At 43.9% G+C, this 21,047-nt stretch overlaps 2 protein-coding genes across 10 annotated transcripts; one reads left to right on the forward strand and one right to left on the reverse strand.

Moving 5' to 3' along the window:
• The first annotated feature begins 160 nt into the window (after positions 1–160).
• LOC120447107 (paired amphipathic helix protein Sin3a) lies at positions 161–17,789 on the forward strand. 9 transcript variants are annotated; one of them, XM_039628521.2, is made up of 13 exons: positions 162–318; positions 601–720; positions 7,133–7,950; positions 8,019–9,304; positions 9,373–10,913; positions 11,247–11,559; positions 11,620–11,995; positions 12,555–13,069; positions 13,133–13,462; positions 13,585–13,791; positions 13,850–14,077; positions 16,068–16,481; positions 16,550–17,789. In XM_039628521.2, the coding sequence occupies exons 3-13, from the start codon at positions 7,491–7,493 to the stop codon at positions 17,063–17,065; spliced, it is 6,186 nt and encodes a 2,061-aa protein (XP_039484455.1). In that variant the 5' UTR covers positions 162–318; positions 601–720; positions 7,133–7,490; the 3' UTR covers positions 17,066–17,789. The 9 variants fall into 9 exon arrangements, 8 of the variants coding, with proteins under 8 accessions (XP_039484459.1, XP_039484460.1, XP_039484455.1 ...); XR_005615915.2 differs by lacking the exon at positions 16,550–17,789 and adding an exon at positions 15,395–15,636 and having other exon boundaries at positions 161–720; positions 16,068–16,127; XM_039628518.2 differs by having other exon boundaries at positions 162–720.
• A 10-nt stretch (positions 17,790–17,799) lies between these two features.
• Positions 17,800–21,018, reverse strand: LOC120447109 (H(+)/Cl(-) exchange transporter 7). Its single transcript, XM_039628530.2, has 9 exons — positions 20,705–21,018; positions 20,488–20,592; positions 20,203–20,404; positions 19,117–20,091; positions 18,886–19,055; positions 18,448–18,834; positions 18,227–18,385; positions 18,090–18,173; positions 17,800–18,026 (listed from the first exon to the last, which is right to left on the reverse strand). Exons 1-9 carry the CDS (start codon positions 20,948–20,950, stop codon positions 17,904–17,906), a joined length of 2,451 nt encoding a protein of 816 aa, XP_039484464.1. The 5' UTR covers positions 20,951–21,018; the 3' UTR covers positions 17,800–17,903.
• Between the last annotated feature and the right edge of the window lie 29 nt (positions 21,019–21,047).

A 21,047-nucleotide genomic window follows, 5' to 3' on the forward strand; every position in this document is an offset into this window, starting at 1 on the left:
CTTTAACTACAAGTTGCTAGGCTTTAAGCATTTCCCTTTTTTAAGTTATATTATTTAAACGCAATTGCATACGATGACGGGAAATCGAATGAAATCGAAATAAAATGCCAGCTCTGAAGACCACCCACGTCATATCGATATCGATTGCTCGATAGACGCCGCATACAAACCGAGTTGGGATTTCGTTGTAATTGCTGGTCATTTTTCACGGCTGTGCGACTAATTCAATTTAACAAAAGAGCCTAAATAAATAAATGTTAAAGACCAGACGCAGCGCGCAGTAATTGAAATCATCTAGAAGATCTCGTCAAACAAAATGTAAATTCCTAGCGTGGGGTTGATCATAACGCATACATATGCATATGTGTACGTGTGTGTTCCATTGTAATCTAAAGCAGGAGTGAATTTACGTGCGTTAAATTTAAACAAAAAATTAAAGAAAATAGTAAGAGATATTGCAACAAAGGCAGTATTAAATCGATTTCGGGTGCATGTGCTTGTGTAAAGAGTGTTTGCATGTGTTTGTTGCAAATGTAAGAAGAAGTGGCCACTCACGCGCTACTCTCTTCCTTTTTCTCTCTCGACCCCTTCCCCTATTAGCTCCACAAGCAGCTGAAAGTTGTAGCCGCAATACATTCAAAAGTTTCCAAAAGTCTGCCTGCTGGCAGTAGTAGAAAATAAAGAAGACTTAAAAACAAAAACATCAGTTATTTCAATCAGGTATGTATAGAAAAAAAGTGCGCGCCCTTGTATGCATGTGCGAGTGTATGTGTGTGTGAGTGAGTGGGTGCCCAGAATGCGTTCGTACCTAACCTCAATTTCCCCCAACTGATTACGCTAGGCGGCAACCACAACTTCCACTTCCAGTGGGATTATTCATTTCAAAATAATGCATTTGTGACTTTTTCCCCACTTAAATATTCGCCTTTGGGAATCCTAGTTTGACTTTTCAAGCTGAATCTTTGATTAAAGATTTGCGAATGTGTATATTTATGGAAATCGGTCTTATCGCCTTTTTGTATATGTACATAAAAACAAGATTCCGCCATCTGTTGGCACGTGTGCATTTGTGGCTGAACATATTTAATTACCTTTGGCTTGATAAAATAAATTTAAAAAAAAGAGTGAAGAGCCTCAGAAAATAAATAAAAATAAGAAAGGAAGGTATTGAGAACAGCAACAACAATGACGCAGTCACGCACACTACGGAGGCATTAAAAACAGCTATATGTGTGGCTGTCTAAAAGAGGCAGAGCGCGTTTGCCGCGCTCACCTTTTGTTATTGTTGCGTTCATTCGCTCCAGAACTGCCAACTTGTTAGGATGTTGAAACCCTATGCCTGAACAATTAGTACACTGAACCATACTTATACCATTGCAATTTTTTGTTTTCTAAAAAAAAATAAAGAAATTTTTAAAGGTACATTTATTTTAATATAACAGGGAAAAAGGTTAAAAAAACGCTTCAGTAAAAAGTATCCACGTAAACAATATGGAAATAATTTGATTAAATCGATCAAAAAATCAGTTGGCAGCACTGTCTACCCTTTTGGTGCATGTGTATGTGTGATTGTGCACAAGGTGAGCGAGACAGCAGTTTCAGCCTTCAATTTGCTGGTTTACGTTGATTCTAATTAAATAATTCGTTGAAATCGGGCTCACTGCTTCTGTGAGGTCCAATTGTAAAGCACACACACAAGCACATTCTCAGTGCTTTCCTCGTTTTCCTCAAATTTTCTTTGTGAAGCGCCTCAAGTTTCGACTGGCTTTTTAAGTCTGGTTTGGTTTTGGCTGTTTGAAAACTTGAAAAACAAGTTACTTCTGAACTCAAACTCCCCAGTTTTGGCAGTCTCTCCACACTTCTCTCGATCTTTCTCCCAAGAAAAAAGAAACACTTGCCGCGTCGCCAACCAATTGTTTGCAATTCGCAATTGTATTTTTGCCAGAGGCCAACGAACAAGTCTTGAACTTGATGGTCGGAACGAAGTTGAAGTGTATTAGACGTTGAACACTTGTACACAAATTTAGTTGTAACTTGCCCATGACTTCGTTATTATATTATTAACATTTTAGTTCAGAGTCATACTGAATGTTTGTATATCATATTTTTACATTCAAAAAGTCTAGGCTGTAGTAAATATCGTTCTTAAAAGTTGAAGTACTAATTTAGATCTCTACAGTAAATCCTTTGTATTAAATCGTATCAACCTATTCCCGAAAGAATAGTTATAAGCTTATCCATTCCAATTACTTTTCATAATGATACAACGCTTCTCATGTTTCAAAAAAAAAATTTTACCGGCGCAGTTGTATAACCTTTCACAAAAGAAATAAGGTTCTCTAATGCGCAATCGGACTTATACAGTTTTTATGAGAATAAATTTTAAAGGTAAAAGACCGTTTGTTTCATATTTACATTTCACCTCAGTGTATAAACGAAATAAATTTTTCACTAAACCAATTAAAAACAGGTCTACCATTTATATTGTGTTAAACTACAATTTATAGGACCGTCAAACAATAAATTACACAAGGTTTTTCACAATAAACATCAGGTGACTCAAAGGTGAATAAAAACTATCTGATAATTTGCAGAACACGTACGAATATCAAACTAATTGGTTTTATATAAATATGGATCCGTGTGACAGGAAGCACTTTTCCACATTTTAGATATCACTGAAGCTGATCAGCTTAGAATTCTGTAAATATTTCCTAGTGCCGCATTCTATGCCGTCGATCTGAAATTAGCACAGGGATAATTAGAACATGCTAGACCACCAGGCTTTATTATCAACAGAAAAAACGTCAATAATACCCAATGGAAGGGCAAACAAACCTTCCTGCGGCGCCTGGAAGTCGGAGAGTTTGGTTTGTGCCATTTTTTTTTTGGTCCGGGGACTTCGGTGCACCTCGGACATGCGCTGCACCCAGTAGTTAGTTGCATATGAACTTTGAACTTTTGAGCTGGAAAGTGGAAGGCGGATTTGCATTTCGTATCGCTGCAGGTGCCTCAGAAAGAGAGAGGCTCTCTTGTATCCGCCGCCCCCGCTGCATTTTTTTCATTGCGCAATGAGCGAGACGAATCGATAACTGCAAGGTTTCCATGTTTTAGCAGCTCAACTTTTGCGCGTATACAGATTTTTTGCCTGTATTATTTTATTTTTTTAAGGAGCTGGCCGCCGAATTCGCTTCGATTCAAGATGCGAACATGTGTTTTTATGGTTCCGCCATTGTCATGGTGAGATGCACTTGCTTTTTTTGTCTTCATATTTTTTACTTCCTCTCTCCGCACGCACGCGTCTGTGTGTGAGTGTGCTGGCGAGCGAGGTGGTGGAGGAGTTCATGAGTGTGTAAAGTGTAGCCGTGGCAGAGTTGTAGCTCGCTAGTGGTCCGTTTGGTTTCTGATTTTCGGTTTCGTCGATTTCATTATGTACTGCAATAGTCGGCTAAAACGCTCTGCCGACGTCGCTATCCGCTGTATACTCGTTGCGCTTGTGTTGGTGCGCCGCTCTCACTGTCGCTCTCTTTGGCGTAAACAGGGTGTCTCAGCCAGATGCTCTGATCATCGCATCCACCACATGGCTGGGTGGCAACGGTACACCCTGTTTCCCAAACAACTTGTTTTCTCTCTCCCCAGCGTTGTTGTTGGTCCTCGCACTTACGTAAGCTTCACGTATTTCGTTTCTTATCCAAATTCTAAGCGCCATTTTGCGACGATTTGCATGCGGTACCGCTCACCGCTAATAAAAATAAACGCTGATTGTGATTATTTGCTAATAGCTAATGGTAAATAAAAATTTTTTTAACTGTCAGCTAACGCAGTGTTTTCAATGCGCGCGACGGAGGATTTTAGTTGTTGCGCCGCTGAGTTGCCACCCTGTTTTAGCTGTAGTAGCAGCAGAAAATGAGTTCCAAAGCAACACTGCGCGCGCGCGCTCTCCCGCTCTCTGCTTCTGTCGCGAGCGCACAAGGTCCCGCTCTCCGCTTTACACTCTTGCTTGCTCTCTCTGCTGACTCCGACTGACTGGCCATCGCGTTTTGCCTTTTTAATCGAAAATGTTTGCGGCGGCGTTAAGATGTACAAAAACGTTTTCTCGCCAAAAATTTGTGAATAGAATAGCAGTAGCAATCTACCGAGGAGAAAATGTCTTAAATTCGACCCGTCTGATCTAGTTAAGAAAAAGAGCCAAGTGCAAAGTGATCGAATTAAGCGTAAAACTAAAACTCATCTTGGGAACGGAGCCCCAGCTACTAGAAAAAAGAAAACGGTGAAAATTAAAATTTCGGTGTGCGAGTGAGTGCGGAAATAGTAGTTGCAAGTGCAAAATACTGCGTAAAACGTGAAAGTTTCCAATAACACCACAAAACCAACGGCAGTTTTGTAGTAAATATACATACGCGCCTAGTACATATATACATACATTTCGAATATACATACACACAGCCGAATATCAACCGACGAAGCTAACTGCTTATTGCTTATTGCTGATGTAAGTGTAATATGGGCGGTGGGCGGTTGGAGGGGCGTGGAAAGTGCAGAGTAGCATTATCCTTCAAGTGCACTTGGAGCGCGGACTCGGATTCAAACAATATTCTCGTTCGTGCCACTAAAAACTTGTGAAAAATACAACATTTTTAGGTTAGGTCAATTTCAATTGGTTTATATACACACGCACGCACAAACTCACACACACACACAACAATGGCATAGCGAATACATATAGAAGGCGCACAGACAAAAAGTCGTCGACGGACGGGGACGTGGTTGTTGTTTGTGTTGCTGCTGCTGCCTCTTCTGTTTCTGCTCTCCTCACACACACTTGAACGAGGGTGGAGAGGAGAGCCACACACATACACGCGCTTTGAACCATTGCTTTTGGTTCGCTTATGAACTGACTGTATTTTTTCAACGTAGTGTCGTTTTATTTTCGTTCGTTGATTCGTTCTTTGCTCAGTTCGTGCGCTTATCTCGACTTTTGCTTTGATGCGCCATTCGCATGTACTAGCGAGAGCAGCCAAGTGTAGTGTGAGTGTGCATTTAAATGGCTCCCCAATGAGAGCATCATTTTGTGGCCCTCTTTATGTTCACATCTTCCTCATGCTCCTCTACTTCTTGCTCCCCTTCCCATCCGTCGTTTGTTGTTCTTGCTCCGCCTGTTTTTTCATTCGGTTTGAATTTACACAAAACGTTTGCCGTGCTTCTTCATGCTGAAATAGTATATATGTATGTGAATATATTGTACATATTTCTCTACACATCCATATGTTTTATTTGCAAAATTTATTAATAGCGCAGCGCCACGCTGCGGTTGTGTTAGTGTGTCAGAGTGAGAAAGTAACACAAAAAACTAAATATTAATTCGCGATGATTCCGATTCGTATTGCAGTTGTTAAAAAACCGAGTGCTAGTGTTCAACAATTTTTGCATATTTTCCGCTGGCTGCCTTTTGTGCTGCGTATTCTGCTGTGCTGTGTATACACATAACAAAACAGATAAGATAACATTATACGTGTGCACGTAATAGAGCAAGCTGAACCAAAAAAAAAATGGAGGGAAAATTTGCCCACATGTCTCCCCGAAGCACACACACGCACACAACGCCCCAATTTGGAGCCTCTCTCGTCAAACACTCACACACACAAGCAAGCGGGCAAATGTGTTTGGTATGCACTAATGGCGGATCCAAAAAATACAATAACAACAAAGGCAGTTGGGAGATCTGAAAAGAGCGAACTTGTTTTACCTTCTTTTATTAAAGGATAGTTGGTGGTGGCAGAGACAGGAGAGTGAAAGAGGGCTGAAGCTTTTGTGCGGCTGTACTGAGCTCCAATATTTGTTTACAAATGCTAAAAGGGGGCAGCTGTTGGTTCGATAGGGTGTTTCAATTAGTTGGAGCAGGATGATCCTCTAGGCGGTTTCCATTCACCTAATATTTGCTCACTCTTTGGTCTGCGCAGCGTTTGCTCTCTCAATTTCTGGCGCTCTCTCTCCCGAATGCCCGCCAAATGCTTGCTGCGTCCGCGTATGTGTGTGTGTTTGGCCCCAAACGGGTGAAATACCTTTTTGAACAAAAAATCAGCCATATACTGCGCCTCAACAACAAATGCGGCTCTCTCCGATTCTCTCTGTGGCTGCACCACCACCACCGTATCAGCACCACCACCTTTGCATTGTTGCGTTTGCTGCTGCTGTTACCTCTGACTCTTCTTATTCTTGTAAGTTGTAGATACAGAATATGTACCAGCAGTACTCATTCCCCATACCACCCGCCCGGCCCCTTGGCGGTATCGATATATAAATATGTTCTTTGTGTGCGTCTGAATTCTATGCAAGCCGATGTCGTGCATGGGGCATTTGGCACCTTCCACATCCACAAATACTGAAATTTATACACATACACGCACCCGAAGGTGTACTCAGAAAGCTCGCTTAGGAAGTTTTTACTGTACCGCCTAAAGCAATAACAAAGCGCGCGCCCAATTCCGGTTGCACGTACACACACTAAAGTGAACTACGCGCTCCTCCTTTTGCCTTGCACTAACTTCCACTCCACGATCTCCTTCCCGTCTATATGTACCATTCTCTGGCTGATGTTGTTGTTATTGCTCACAGCTCCACCGTCTCATTCCATTCCTATTGTCCCCCACTCTCCTCCCCCGAGTCCAGAACCCCCAATACAGAAATACCGTTTCCCACTCTTTAGTTTTTGTGATACGGCTAAATGAAGAATTTCCCCGTGGCTTTTTATTTCACCTTTTTTTCCTTGTTGGAATGTGCAATCTTCTCGAAACCAGTGAACATGTAGACTGTATTGATCAGTCAGCTGTGCTATATTAGTGAACCTGTTTTGGGAAAAGCAGTCAAATTCGTGGTCTAGTATATGAAAAAGAATATTTAGAAGAATAAATGTGGATAAGCAAATATAACTTCCATTTTAAATGTAATGCAAAATTACCAAAACCAGTGGCAGTCAAAAAATACTAGTATTAATTTACAATATTTTTCCAGAAATGCAGAAATAGTTATTCATAATAAAAATATGGTCCTATGGTCCTAAAAAAATATGGGTTTTTTTTATACATTTATTGTCGACATTGTTGTATGACCGTTTCCATTCTCTTACTTGCAGTGATATTCAGAAAGAACTCCAAAAGCTACGTGGCAGAGACGACTCAACGGCGCAGCAACACCAGCTGCAGATAACCAGTAGTCAGTCCAATTTCTCTACCCTAGAACTCGAGCGCATTTGCCGCTTGCGGGGCGACCAAATGCATAGACAACATATGTCGCATCCACGAGCAGTCCAAGACCAAGAGTTGCGACCCCGACCGTTTGTTGCATATTACATACGCTCATAGACGGCGGCCACTCACCTAGAGCAGCCAGAGTCCTTGCACTTGGGCAGGGATCCAGGGAGGAACAAAGTGCTCAGTAAGAAGCATCAGCACAGGATTATACGCTCCGCCGAGAACAGAGCAACAAAGAAGATGATGAAACGCACCCGCGTAGACGAGGTGCAATTCAGTACACGACCCGGTCCTCCGACATCCGGTGGTGTGGGCGTTGGTGTCGTGGGCGTAGCTGGAGGAGGGCCAACATCCGGCGGCGGTGGCACGACTACTGTGGGCGTCAATACGACGGGCGTTACCATTGGCACCGTTGTTCCCAGTGCTCATAGCGCCACCATCAGCGGGATTGGTTCCATTCACCATCGCATCCTCACTCCACAGCATGGAGGAGCACAGACCATTGCCTATTTGCCGTCCACCACGCCGACGGCTACGAATTTGAAGACCACAAGCTCGATTGTGGATAGCACTACAACTGGAGGACCAGTAGGAGCAGGAGCCCAGGTGGCCGTAGGAGGAGTAGGCTCAGCAGCCGGCGGAGGAGGCGTGGTGGTTTCCACAGGGAGCACGGGAACGCAAACATTACAGTATACAACATGTAAGTAACCTATTTTAAACCCTGACGAAATGCGTTTTACATTCTAATGCAATGTTTTAATCCTATAGCTTATAGTGTGGCATCGATACAGGCTGGTGGAACTCTTAAAGCTAACACAGCGGATGGCGCCAACACAGTACAGATTCATGTGACAGGAGGAGGAGCTGCGAACACTCCTGCGAGTGCACAGACTGTATCCAGCAGCTCACAAACAGGCACAATCCGCCAGCGTACAATCAGCGGCACCCAGACAGTGGCCACTGCCGTGGGCAATCTAGCCACGATGTCCCAGCAACCACCAGTTCAACAGTCACCTTTGGGTTCGGCCCAAACTCCTCCATCGTCCGTGGTTGCCAACAGTATCCCAGTGGGTGGAACCACCCCACCACAAGGACAATCGGGAAATGCCACGCCACGCCTAAAAGTGGAGGATGCTTTGAGCTACCTGGACCAAGTAAAATACCAGTACGCGGACCAGCCGCAAATCTACAACAATTTCCTGGACATCATGAAGGAATTCAAGTCGCACTGCATCGACACACCCGGAGTGATTGAGCGAGTCTCGACACTCTTCAAGGGGCACACTGAGCTGATCTATGGCTTTAACATGTTCCTGCCTCCGGGTTACAAGATCGAAATTCATTCGGATGCTCTCGGCTGCTCGGTGCCGGTGGTTTCGATGCCCTCACCTCCGGGAGCGCCAACGAGCACAGGTACAGTGCATATGCTCACCGGAAATAGTTCGATGACAGGTGCCGGACATATCGCCATCAAGACGACCAATGCTGCATCTTTGACACCGGCAACGGGGGCTGGAGCAGCGGCCGCAGCAGCAGCAGTGGCTCAGATTCAATCCGCTGGAGCTGTAAATCTAATGACGCACGGCGGAGCCTCGCTTACCCAGACTACTATTCACGCCTTGCAGCAGCCGACGCCTCCTCAATCACAATCTCCAGGTGGTGGTCATGTCCACGTGAGTGTAACAAACTCTCCGGCGACAAACGCCGTAGTGTCAGGTCAACAGCCAGGCATCTCCGTATCGGCACACAATGTACCGCAGAATTACTCGAGAGATCGAGAAAGGGCCACAATAACACCTACGGGGCAAGTGGCTGGAGCAGCAGCAAACGTGAATGCAACGGCTAGTATAGTTGTTGGTGGACCTCCAACGCCGAATTCTCTAAGTGAGCTTAGTCCTCATGGAGGAGCAGGAGGTGGGCCAGGTGCGGGCGCGGCGCAGCACAATCTGCATCACATCCAGCAGGCGCATCAATCGATTTTGCTTGGGGAGACAGGACAGCAGAATCAGCCGGTGGAGTTTAATCACGCCATAACCTATGTAAACAAGATCAAGGTAATGTCTGCTCAGCATATTAAAATCTTCTAGGTTACTTATAATCTTTTTATCTCTCTTATAAACAGAATCGTTTCCAAAACCAGCCGGCCAAGTACAAAAAATTCCTCGAAATTCTGCACGCCTATCAAAAGGAGCAGAAGGTAATGAAGGAGGGCAGCCTAAATCAGGGTAAAATGCTCACCGAACAGGAGGTGTACACTCAGGTGGCTAAGCTTTTTGGCCAGGATGAGGATTTGCTTAGGGAGTTTGGCCAGTTCCTTCCTGACGCCACCAATCATCAGTCCGGGCAGTATATGTCCAAGTCAGCGTCTGTGCACAATGATCATGGCAAGCGTCCCACGGCTACTTTGAGCGGTGGTGCTCATATAACCATGTCGTCTGCATCGCCAGCGCCAAGTGGATCCCCTTTGCATTTGGGTGCAACGACTCTTCCGCAGATCGACAACAGTGCCCATGCAGCGGCCATAGGAAACCTATCGGCGGTGAACACCAGTGTCAGCATTAAGACGTACAATAACAATCAGCAACAGCAGAATCATGTGATCAGTTCAAACCTAAATGCGACCAGAAACGATGTCCTCTTTGAGAAGGATTATCACACGGGTCTGCAGCAGCAAGCACATCAGCGAGGAGCTGGAGTTGGAGGCCATCATAATTTGGCCGGAACTGCAGCCGGCGCCCATATCGGCCGGTCGGGAGTGGGATGCAGCGTGATGGTGGGGTACGAAAAGGAGCATCGAAATAATCATCATGTGCAAAAGTACGTTGGCCACGCGCCAAACCAGAATCTAACGCATGGCCATAATGCAAAAAAATCGCCTAGTTATGGCATCCCTTCGGTGATTGGTTCCATGCCGCACATTTCGGACAATTCCCTCGATCGTAGTTCGCCGGGAATTAGTTACGCCACGCCACCATTGCCCTCTGGTCACCATGGACAGCATAACTCTGGTTCAGGTTCGAGGAGACCGGGTGATGACAATTTAGTCGGACACTATGCTAGTGGAGCACCGCCTGCTAAGCGACCGAAGCCTTATTGCCGTGATGTGAGCTTTTCCGAAGCATCAAGCAAGTGCACCATCTCCGACGCTGCGTTCTTTGATAAGGTGCGCAAGGCTTTGAAGAGTCCAGAGGTCTACGACAACTTCCTCCGATGCCTGGCTCTTTTTAACCAGGAAATTGTCTCCAAAACGGAACTTCTTGGTCTGGTATCTCCGTTCTTGATGAAGTTCCCCGAACTGCTAAGATGGTTCACCGACTTTCTGGGACCGCCCTCGGGTCAACCGGCTGGAGGATTGATTGATGGCATGCCTTTAGCCGCCACGCAACGTCAGGGAGGTGGAAGCAGTAATAGTTCCCATGATCGAGGCAGCAGTCACCAGAGTGCTGCCGAGTACGTCCAGGATGTGGATTTGTCTTCGTGTAAGAGGCTGGGTGCATCTTATTGTGCTTTGCCGCAGTCCACCGTACCGAAGAAGTGCAGTGGGCGGACGGCTCTCTGCCGGGAAGTGCTCAACGACAAATGGGTATCTTTCCCGACGTGGGCCAGCGAAGATTCCACGTTTGTTACATCGCGGAAAACGCAGTTCGAAGAGACAATTTACAGGTAAGATGTATTCCTTTAACCTTATATTTAACGATCCCACCTAAGTAAGTCACGAGTCACATCGATTTTACTTCATTGGTACTTTTGTTTCCTTACCGTTTTCATTTGAGTTTGATATCTGCGGTCGAAAAATCGAAAAAATGGTTGTTAAAGCCCACAAAATTCAAATTCTTTATTTATTATCTACCTAAATGTAGATTTCGTTCCATCTTATTTTTCTTTACCGCATCTATATTTTACTCTCAACTTACACATCTATCGTTTGTTTTGGATCTTCTGTTTCTTTGGCTTTCGTTTATTTTAATTAACCAATGCGCACGCTCTAAACAAAAGGAATATTCACAGAACGGAGGACGAGCGATTCGAGCTGGACCTGGTCATCGAGGTCAACAGTGCCACGATTCGGGTGCTAGAGAATGTACAGAAGAAAATGTCACGAATGTCCACCGAAGAATTGAGCAAATTCCATCTGGACGATCATCTGGGCGGAACATCCCAAACGATTCACCAGCGGGCGATTCATCGCATCTATGGCGACAAGTCCGGAGAGATAATCCAGGGAATGAAGAAAAATCCCTTTGTGGCGGTGCCTATTGTACTGAAGCGACTGAAAGTCAAGGAGGAAGAGTGGCGAGAAGCGCAAAAGGTAAGTGAACTCTCTCATCGCTTTACATTTATGTAAATTAAATGAACACTTCTTTTACAGACCTTCAATAAGCAGTGGCGGGAACAGAACGAGAAGTACTACCTCAAGTCCCTCGATCACCAAGCCATCAACTTCAAGCCCAACGACATGAAAGCCCTGCGCTCGAAGAGTCTGTTTAACGAAATCGAAACGCTGTACGATGAGCGGCACGACCAAGAGGACGACGCTATGGAACCGTTTGGGCCGCATCTGGTGCTGCCGTACAAGGACAAAACCATTCTGGACGATGCCGCCAACCTGTTGATTCATCATGTGAAGCGGCAGACTGGCATCCAGAAGCAGGAGAAACAGAAGATTAAGCAAATCATTCGACAATTTGTGCCTGACCTTTTCTTTGCACCACGACAGCCACTAAGCGACGACGAACGCGATGACGGTAAGTTATCTTGGACAAATCAAAATTAAACTTCCTAAAACTATATAGTTCACTCTCAATAAACCTCCAACCTTTTCATTATTTTTGTTGCGCCTGCACTTTAATTAAGTAGCTTCTATAACTAACATATATTTCAAAAAGATGTTCAAGCCTTGGCTTAAAACTTTTCATCATCCGTACACATACTAACATTATTTATATTATTTTTTTTTATTAAGGAGTATTGTTTTGTGAATTTGAAACGTAATTAGTCATGTAAAAACACTAGAAATTTACTTGACTAATTTTCATTCAATTTATAAAGTTTCTCTTTAATAACTTTTGCCCGATTGTATTTTTTAACATAGTGAATGTTTTTTGTTTCTTTTTCTTCTTTTTTTGTTGCAACTAATAACAAAACCAACATAAACAAATAAAAAATACAAATTTTTAACGTAACCAAAATGCAATTAAAAAAAAAAACAAAACTGGACTGCAATGCACCAACACCTACACACTGACCCCTGAACTGCATCGAATATCCGAACATATGTGTTGTGCACACCGTTTCTCTATATAGCCTTTCCATTTTTGGTAGATGACAATACGAAAATGGACGTGGACTCGCCACTGGGTCGCACGGAGTCGTCGACTCGAAATGCAAAGAGTACGCCCAGTGAAAGTGCCTCTCCGGCACGTAGCAATGCAAGCAGTAGCAGCGGAACACCGACAGGGATTAAGAAAGAGACTGATGACTCAAAAGCGGCTACTGGTTCTTCTGCACCAGCGTCCACAGCAACGCCATCTTCAGCGACGTCTGTGGACGATGCAACGCCATCAACATCCTCAGCAGCGGCGGCAGCGTCAGCGGCATCGTCATCAACTTTATCAGGATCCGAAGGCAAGCCAAAAGATGACCTCCTTTCGTCGCACAAAGAAGAAGGAGCCAGTAGCACCACCTCTGGAGTTGTATCGAGTCCCAGGCAAGCCCAAGACTCTGTAGGAGCGGGCGTCGATGTGGAAATCAAACTGGAACATCCTGCGGAATTTTCCAATCCAAAGCTTCTACCACCGCACGCACACGGGCAACACGAAGTACGTAAAGCAACGCTTTTAAATATAATATGTATTTTAATATGGTTTTGTTATTATAAACAGGACGAATCCTACGCGCTGTTCTTCGCCAACAACAATTGGTATTTATTCCTGCGGCTACATGCGATTCTTTGCGACCGTCTGCATGTTATGTATGAACGAGCGCGATTGCTGGCCATCGAGGAGGAGCGCTGTAGGGTGAATCGAAGGGAGAGCACAGCCACTGCGCTGCGGCTAAAGCCCAAGCCGGAGATTCAAGTTGAAGACTACTACCCCACCTTCCTTGATATGCTCAAGAACGTCCTAGACGGCAACATGGACTCAAATACGTTCGAGGACACGATGCGAGAAATGTTTGGCATTTATGCTTACATCTCTTTTACGCTGGATAAGGTAAGTGTATAAACGATATACAAATAGTATAACGGATCGATGGATCGAAAACGTCATATCTATATAGATAGAAATAGAAAAAAAAAACAAAATAAATATTCACCTCATTTGTTCCTCTTTAGGTTGTCTCGAATGCTGTTCGCCAGCTGCAATATTGTGTCACAGAACGAGCCGCACTGGATTGTGTGGAGCTGTTTGCAACGGAGCAAAGGCGAGGCTGCACAGGCGGATTCTGTCGGGATGCTCACAAGACATTTGACAGGGAGATGTCGTATCAGCGGAAGGCGGAGAGCATTCTTAACGAAGAAAATTGCTTCAAAGTGTACATTGTAAGCCGTACAAAGTAGCAGCGTTAAAGAAATGATCTAACAACAGCTTCATTTACAGTACAAAATTGATTGCCGTGTAACCATAGAGCTGCTTGATTCGGAGCCCGAGGAAGTCGATAAGCCGGCTGCGTTGAAGGCCCAGAAGTTCAGCAAGTATGTGGAGCGGTTGGCGAATCCTGCGCTCGGCGGTGGTGGGAACACTGCCGGCTCGAATTCGGCGCTCGGCAATGACAACGTTGTAGAGGCATCCGATATCAAGACGGAGGAGGACGAAGATACTGCCGAGGTAAGTGTGCTAAGGCAGCGATGAGATGCTCCGCAGCCGGAGCAGCTATGTGTGGTGTGTGCTTGAAGAGTGGTTAACCATGTTGTTTGTGTATTTCGTTGTTCATTTCGATTATGTTTACGTTTTTGACTCCCTGTTCTACTCATGATTTGTGTTTCGGTACTTCCACTGTACATACAAACCTGTCACCTAATTTAGACGATGGACAAGACATCCCACATCCTACAGTACTGTATTCTGTATATATAAATATATATCTCAGTTTTCGGTTATCTATCTGTTGTTACCTATCAACTTTTGCCGCTGCACTTTCTATTATTTATCTCCCTTTCGTTTCGCCAGCTGTAACTTTATTTCCATTATTGTATCTTTTTGTTTTGGTATCATTTATCAACATGCCGCCAACTTATTAATCGCCCACATTTCGTATGCATACAAAAGAATACGCTGCTTGCATACGAGCAAAGAAAAAAATAAAAAGGACAAGAAAATATTCACTAATTAATGCTTTTTTGCATTCTTTTCTCTCATTTTTTCCAATTTATTTTTTCGTACCAGGTCAATACCAAGGCTTGAAATAACATAGTTTTGATAATTTCATTGAATAAGAAGAAGAAAAAGTCATATTGCAAAATGAAATAGTAATAAATGAATTTGTTTTTTGATTACCAAAACCGGAGAGAAATTGAAACACCAAACCTTTTCACCCACCACCACCACCACCACTACCACGCTCAACACCCACCACCGCCACCCACTCACACACATTAAATGTAATGCATTATTTGCTCAGAGACACCAAACAATAACCTGCAATAACCAGCGAAGAAACAGAACCCAAAGTACACACCTTAATTAAATGTAGTATTCCATCCACAAACATGCATAAAAACAGACATTATGTAAAATAGTAGATGATGATAACAATAACGTAGGCACGCGCTTGTTGCATTCCCTTCTGATTTCGTTATGCCTTGATTTACCCAAGAGTTATACATAGCGATAGAGAGTTTGATATATATCGGGTGATCGAAGATCCGGCACCTGCAAGTGATGATGTGATGTGAGGGCGTAGATGTGAGTGGTGCGTGTGTGAGTGGTGCTTCTGATGATAATCAAATTATTGCGTTTAAATATAGGCCTAAATTACACCTGACACAAATGTATATATTAATTAACGTGTTTTAACTGTACATAACGTAATGCTAATGGTAATCGGTCAATGTATGTATTATTATGTGTAAAACGTATAGTAGCTAATTTTGTAAAGGAAGCAGCCAAATGTCTTTTAAATTCGGTAAACATTTTTATATCTAGGCATAAGAACACACACACTCCACACACTCAATAATTGTAAATTAAATAGCACACACAATCACAACTGTGGACATTACTGGAGAGTGAAATTGAGAAATATATCTGGAGCAGCCCATTAAAAAGACATGTTCAAAGTTATTAAAACAGAGGGATGGGCTTGAGGGGGTTGGGGTTTTCATTTTTTCCGGGTTAGAGCCACAATCGAACTCAGTAATTGCCACACAAACTTAAGCTTAAGCAAGGTAAGTCATCATCGCATTGTGCAACTCTTTGTTTCACTTAGATTAAGCTTAATATTTGTTTTTGTTCTTGATGGTACTGGTAGTTGTGATTGATTTCGTTGCGTTCCGACTTTCATCCTGTATTTTGTGGACTTTGGTTTGCGTTTGTCCCCTTGTGCGTGTGAGTCTATGTCTTCGGCTTTGTGTTTGTTGGCCTGGTACCTCCATCCTCTTCGGTTCTTTATAATTCCCTTAATATAATTATCTAACTGTTCAGTAATGCTACAATACACAGCCCACACATCTCAGCATTCCCAGCTTTAAGTATTCTCGTAAATTCTGTGAGCATGTTGAATTGCCGCCGTGTTTCAAGTGCTCTTGGCTGCATTGTCGCCGGCAATTGTCGCAATTACTCACAATAAAGACTAACTTTTGCATTGCTCTCGTTTCAGTTGCGACACAGAGGAGGTGGAATCGGGGGAGGAGCCCGCAAGGCACGCTTTTTGCTGCGCAACAAGCGGAGATCGAAGCTGCACGAGGAGCAAGTGCGTCAGTTGTTTGAAAATAAGCGGAATCGCAGTGAGCTGCACGGTACTGCGGCTGCAGTTGAATCCATCTCCGCCGACAATATCATTTCGAGCAGCAGCACCTCAGGCGGTGGCAGTAACAATAATAATAATAATAACAACAACAGCTGGGGCGGCAAACGTCTGGAGAGGCTAGGCGCCTCACAGGTGGGCCTGGCGGAGCAATACGCCTTCAACGATCGCGACGAGATCAACACAAATTCCAGCAACGGGCGATGTTTTGTGACCAGCAAGAATCTCAAGCTACTTAAGTACGATGCGGTGCGTCGTGCCAAGAAGGTGAGTGCTATTTTTTTTACCTGGCATTTAGAATAAACAGCTTTACTAATTTGTTTATTACTTTGCAGAATCATTGCCGTGTAACTCAGGCAAAATACGCCCACTTCCAAACGTACGTTAACAAGTGGCTTCAGCAGCATGTTAGCGAGCAGTTGCAGCAAAACTGCGTCGACTGGCTGCTGGGCAAGACGGCAGACCAGATCAATGCCAGCGGCTGGGGATCCGCCAGCAAAACCAGGACGGTACAGCAGAAGGATACTTCGAAGACCCCGTATCGCATCTACAACAGATACAGGGTGGTGCAGAGTGCAGGAAGCGGTTTGATGAGTGGCACTGCTCCACCTCCAGATGGGTCAGTTCAGGCGGTCAACTCTGCGCCAGGCTCAGGTTCAACGGTGAATAATGTGCAGGGTTCGGCGGCAGTATCCTCGACCTCCCACTCGATGTGCAACAGTAGCATTTTGTCCGCGGACTCGACCACAAATACCAATGCGTCACCCCAGCAACAGCATTGCAATAGCGCAGCATCTGCGACAACACCGAATGCAGAGGCACTGCAGCAGGTGCGACCCATGGAGAGCTAACCGGCATGAATGGCAGCAACAACAACAGTGGTCGCTGCATGGCCAGATTCGTTCACATGACGACAAAGAGAAGATGTGGGATGAATTGCCTGCATTGAATTAAATAGTTTTTTAAATGTGATACCAGTTCCTCGACGCGGTCATCGAGATTGCAGCTATACCAACCCGCGATCGACTGTTAAATGTCCGGCATGGCATTGGGCTCTGGAAATTGATTGATGAACGAAGGAAAGCTGTTTTTCATTTTGTACAAAAAGTCATTTAATATTAGGCGAAAGTGCTCCTAATTAAGAATTTTATAGTCTTACGTTGCATAAATTTTAGAATTAATTTTACCACGGCAGCGTCCTGTTTTATTGATGCGCTTTTAGAATTAGGAACTAAAGTCTAAAACTCTAGAGCGACATACACCTTAAACACAATCGCAAGACCACAATTAAAGTCACGTATATTTTTAACGATTTTGCACTAGAAACCGATCGAGACAGTTGTGCTAGTAACTAGGAATCAAAACACGTCTGTTTAGTGGTTTAAGATTTTATAATACCAAGCTCTTTTACTTTACCATAAATGTAACGTATTTTTAAACAAATCAAACAAAACACCCACATACAAACCTTGTACAATTCCTTGTGAATACTATTGATTATATTTTACGCGTTTAAGGTTATTAGGTTAAGTTGTAAAAATGTATTGCGCAGATTAAAACAAAAGTTTATCAAAAGTGAATGGAATTATTTCATAAAAAATATTTATTTAAAAATATTTGGAATCAATTTGATTAGACCCCCACTATTGGCATTCTATAAATATTCGTAAAATTGCATTGGATGCAGAGTTATTTGTAAATAAAATCCCTCCTCGTTATAATGCCAGCAATGCGATTCTCATTGTTGATGACCAACAAATGACGTAATCCCAAAGCGCGGAAAATCTGAAAAATCCTAGGCACCGAATCGTGCTAGGAATAAATTTAATAATTAAATAGTGCTTTTTAATGTTTCAAAAACTGAACATTACTCACCGGATTGACTCGAATAGGTGATGGATTCATAAACATGGATAAGTCCACAGTGTAATTGATTTTATTATCTAGCTTTCGAACACTCTGGAATGGGACTTTAAATATTTTCGTTAAGAACATTTTAGCCAGCTTAATACCTTTATTGATGGATAACGTGGATAGACGTCTCTGAAAGTCTGGATAGAAGTTTCTGGCAGCCAGAACCGTTTGTTTTCCACATACAAGGATTTGAGCAAAATAACTATCAGTTGCGAGCGCAAGATGATGCCACAAACGCGACCCTCCGATCGACGATCCTGCGAGATTGCAATGTGAAATTCTCAGAATATGGAGTGATACGAAATTTCTTTGATCTTACCCCGCTCACATCATCGACCACGGGAAATCCGTTGTGGTCGCATTTCTTGAGCATCTGGTATATGTAATGAGCGGAATCGCGAAGCTTGATGCAGACCACAGGACTACTTAGGATTTCGCGAGCTGTCAGTCCCTTGTATTGTGGTAATGGCTCCCAGGTCAGCATTGGCACATGATTTACTTGGATCTGTGTATCATAGATGCCCTCGTTGAAGTAGTCACCCACCCACTTGGCGCTGATAAGTGCAATGATAAGAGGAAAGAAGAAGGAAGTCTCCACGCCAGTGGTTTCCATCAAAATAACTGACAAGCTAATGGTCATCCGAAGCACTCCACCCAAGTTAGCTGCAGCTCCAATTAGAGCATATTTTCCGGGATGCAGGAACTCCTGAAAATAGTTGATTAGTGTATTGGTAATGGCGTGGCTGACAAGGCTTACCGCTTGCGGAAATGCATAGTAAGTAAGCATGGCTAAAAGACGACCCCATGCTGCGCCGACCAGAGCAGTTGGGATGAACACACCCAAGGAGACATTGAGCCCAAAAGTGGCACAGGATAATACATAGTACACAACTGTGAACAGGGCTAGCGTCAGGATTTTATGGGATCCTAAGAAACCAAAACAAAAACCATTAAAATAATTAAAAAACAAAATTTTAAAAATTCTCACCTGGAGGATCGTGGAACAAGGATCTGACTGTAGCCTCTGGCGTTTGAAACCACAGGGCAGCAACGGCATTGTATTCGTTGTCCTCGCAGAAGAGCTGTACAGGATTGTTGGTCGGATCGTTGCCCAGTGGCCGACAATCGTTGATAAAGTAGATCATCAGACAAGCCAAAGTTACGCCCATCATTGCTACTACAACAGCTTCGATAACTTTTCCGATTTTCCAGGGGATGAAGCGCTTCCGAAATTTATTGATTTTGGTATTTAGAGAGTTCCAGGCGGCTCCAAGTAATCCACCAGTTACTCCCAGTAACATGAAGATGGGCAGCTCAAAGTAGTCGAATTTCAAGGGCGTATCAAACTTGCCCAAGTTAAAGAGACCCGTGAACGTGAAATCGTTTAGGCCATGGTAAGCTGATAAGACGATGTTCAAGGTGAATACACTGATAATGGAGGCCACCAAGGTGCGCCAAATAAGATTCTGGTTCCAAAAGCTGGCCGCTTCCTCCAAAGAAAAGAGCATGCCTCCAATGGGAGCTCCAAAAGCAGCTGAAACGCCGGCAGCTCCGCCTCCAAGAACGAAATCTCTTTTCTCGTGATCATCCCGAAAGGCCTTAAATATGCGAAAATCCTTCACAAACGTGGTGCTTTTGCCCTGTGAAATTCCGGCGGCGACCACAGCTCCAGCATGTATCATTGGACCCTCCTTTCCTCCGGCCAACCCACCCACCACTGAGGTTATTACTCCGATGGCCTTCACAGCCAGCGTTTTAATTCTTACGATTCGCGGTATTTTAACGCCGTTCAGGTAGCTCTTCACCTGTGGAATACCACTGCCGGCGGTTATGGGCTCAATGTAGGTGACCATGGCGGCTCCAAAGGCCACGGGCAAAATGCTGAAGAGAAGCCAGTAAAGATAGGGAATCAGCAGATCAGATCCATCGGCCGCATCGCTTAGGGGTACATTTTTCTTAACAGCTGAAAGTACAACAATAAGTATTAATAGATAGATAGATTAAAAAAATCCATGAAATAGATTCAAATTGATTTAAGCTACATTTATCAAAAGAATAAAACTAAACGACATACAATTGTAGAGAAAGGTGTACTTCCGTTCCGACAGCTCTTCGATTATAATATCTATAGTGCAGGCTATCAGTGCGGTGATAATGCCAATCTGTATAAAAATGATCCATCTTATGATGTCCTTGCGCAGGGAGAAGCGCTCTGTTAGCCTTTTTCGCTGCTCATCCTGGAAGAGCGTGTTCTCGCATACTTCGTAGTCCAAGCTCTGTAAGTGCATACGTTTTTAATAATCGTATCGGTTCAAACTCCGACCCATAGGGGTACATATGTACATATGTATGTACGTACCTCGTAATTGGGAGTGGATGCGGCTGCTGTGCGGGATCTTAGGTGGAAGATGGGCTCGCTGCTGTTGATATTCCTATTCGAGCTGCCTGCACTTCCATTAATTGGCTTAAAAACAAAGCGCGTAAGGTAATAAAATTAATATGAGTGGCTAAAGATAAGCCAGCTCAAAAACGACGATTCATTTTAATTAAATCACATTAGTTACATGGATACTCACAATATTGGGAGGCAATGAATTGTCGCCCAATAGCGGCGGCTGATCATCATCCAAAAAGTGGTTATTCCCCGAAATATGCGGCGCAACTCTACCTGCGGCGGCACTAGTTGATGGTTCTTCGCTTTGGTAGCGTCCGAAATCCTGCACAGCTTTGGAAGCTTGACCTGCCTCCTTGGGGAGCAAGATTGGATCTTCATCAGCACTTAATTCGTCATTTAAGGCAATCAATGCCTTCCTATCGTCCATTATTTAAAACAATAATAACACAAATGACCGACAACAAACAATAAAAAGCAACAGAACAAAAGCCAAACTAGAGTAACCATTCGCCGGCACCTGAGAA

Source organism: Drosophila santomea, chromosome 2R, assembly GCF_016746245.2.
Source record: "Drosophila santomea strain STO CAGO 1482 chromosome 2R, Prin_Dsan_1.1, whole genome shotgun sequence".
Classification (NCBI taxonomy): Eukaryota; Metazoa; Arthropoda; class Insecta; order Diptera; family Drosophilidae; genus Drosophila; species Drosophila santomea.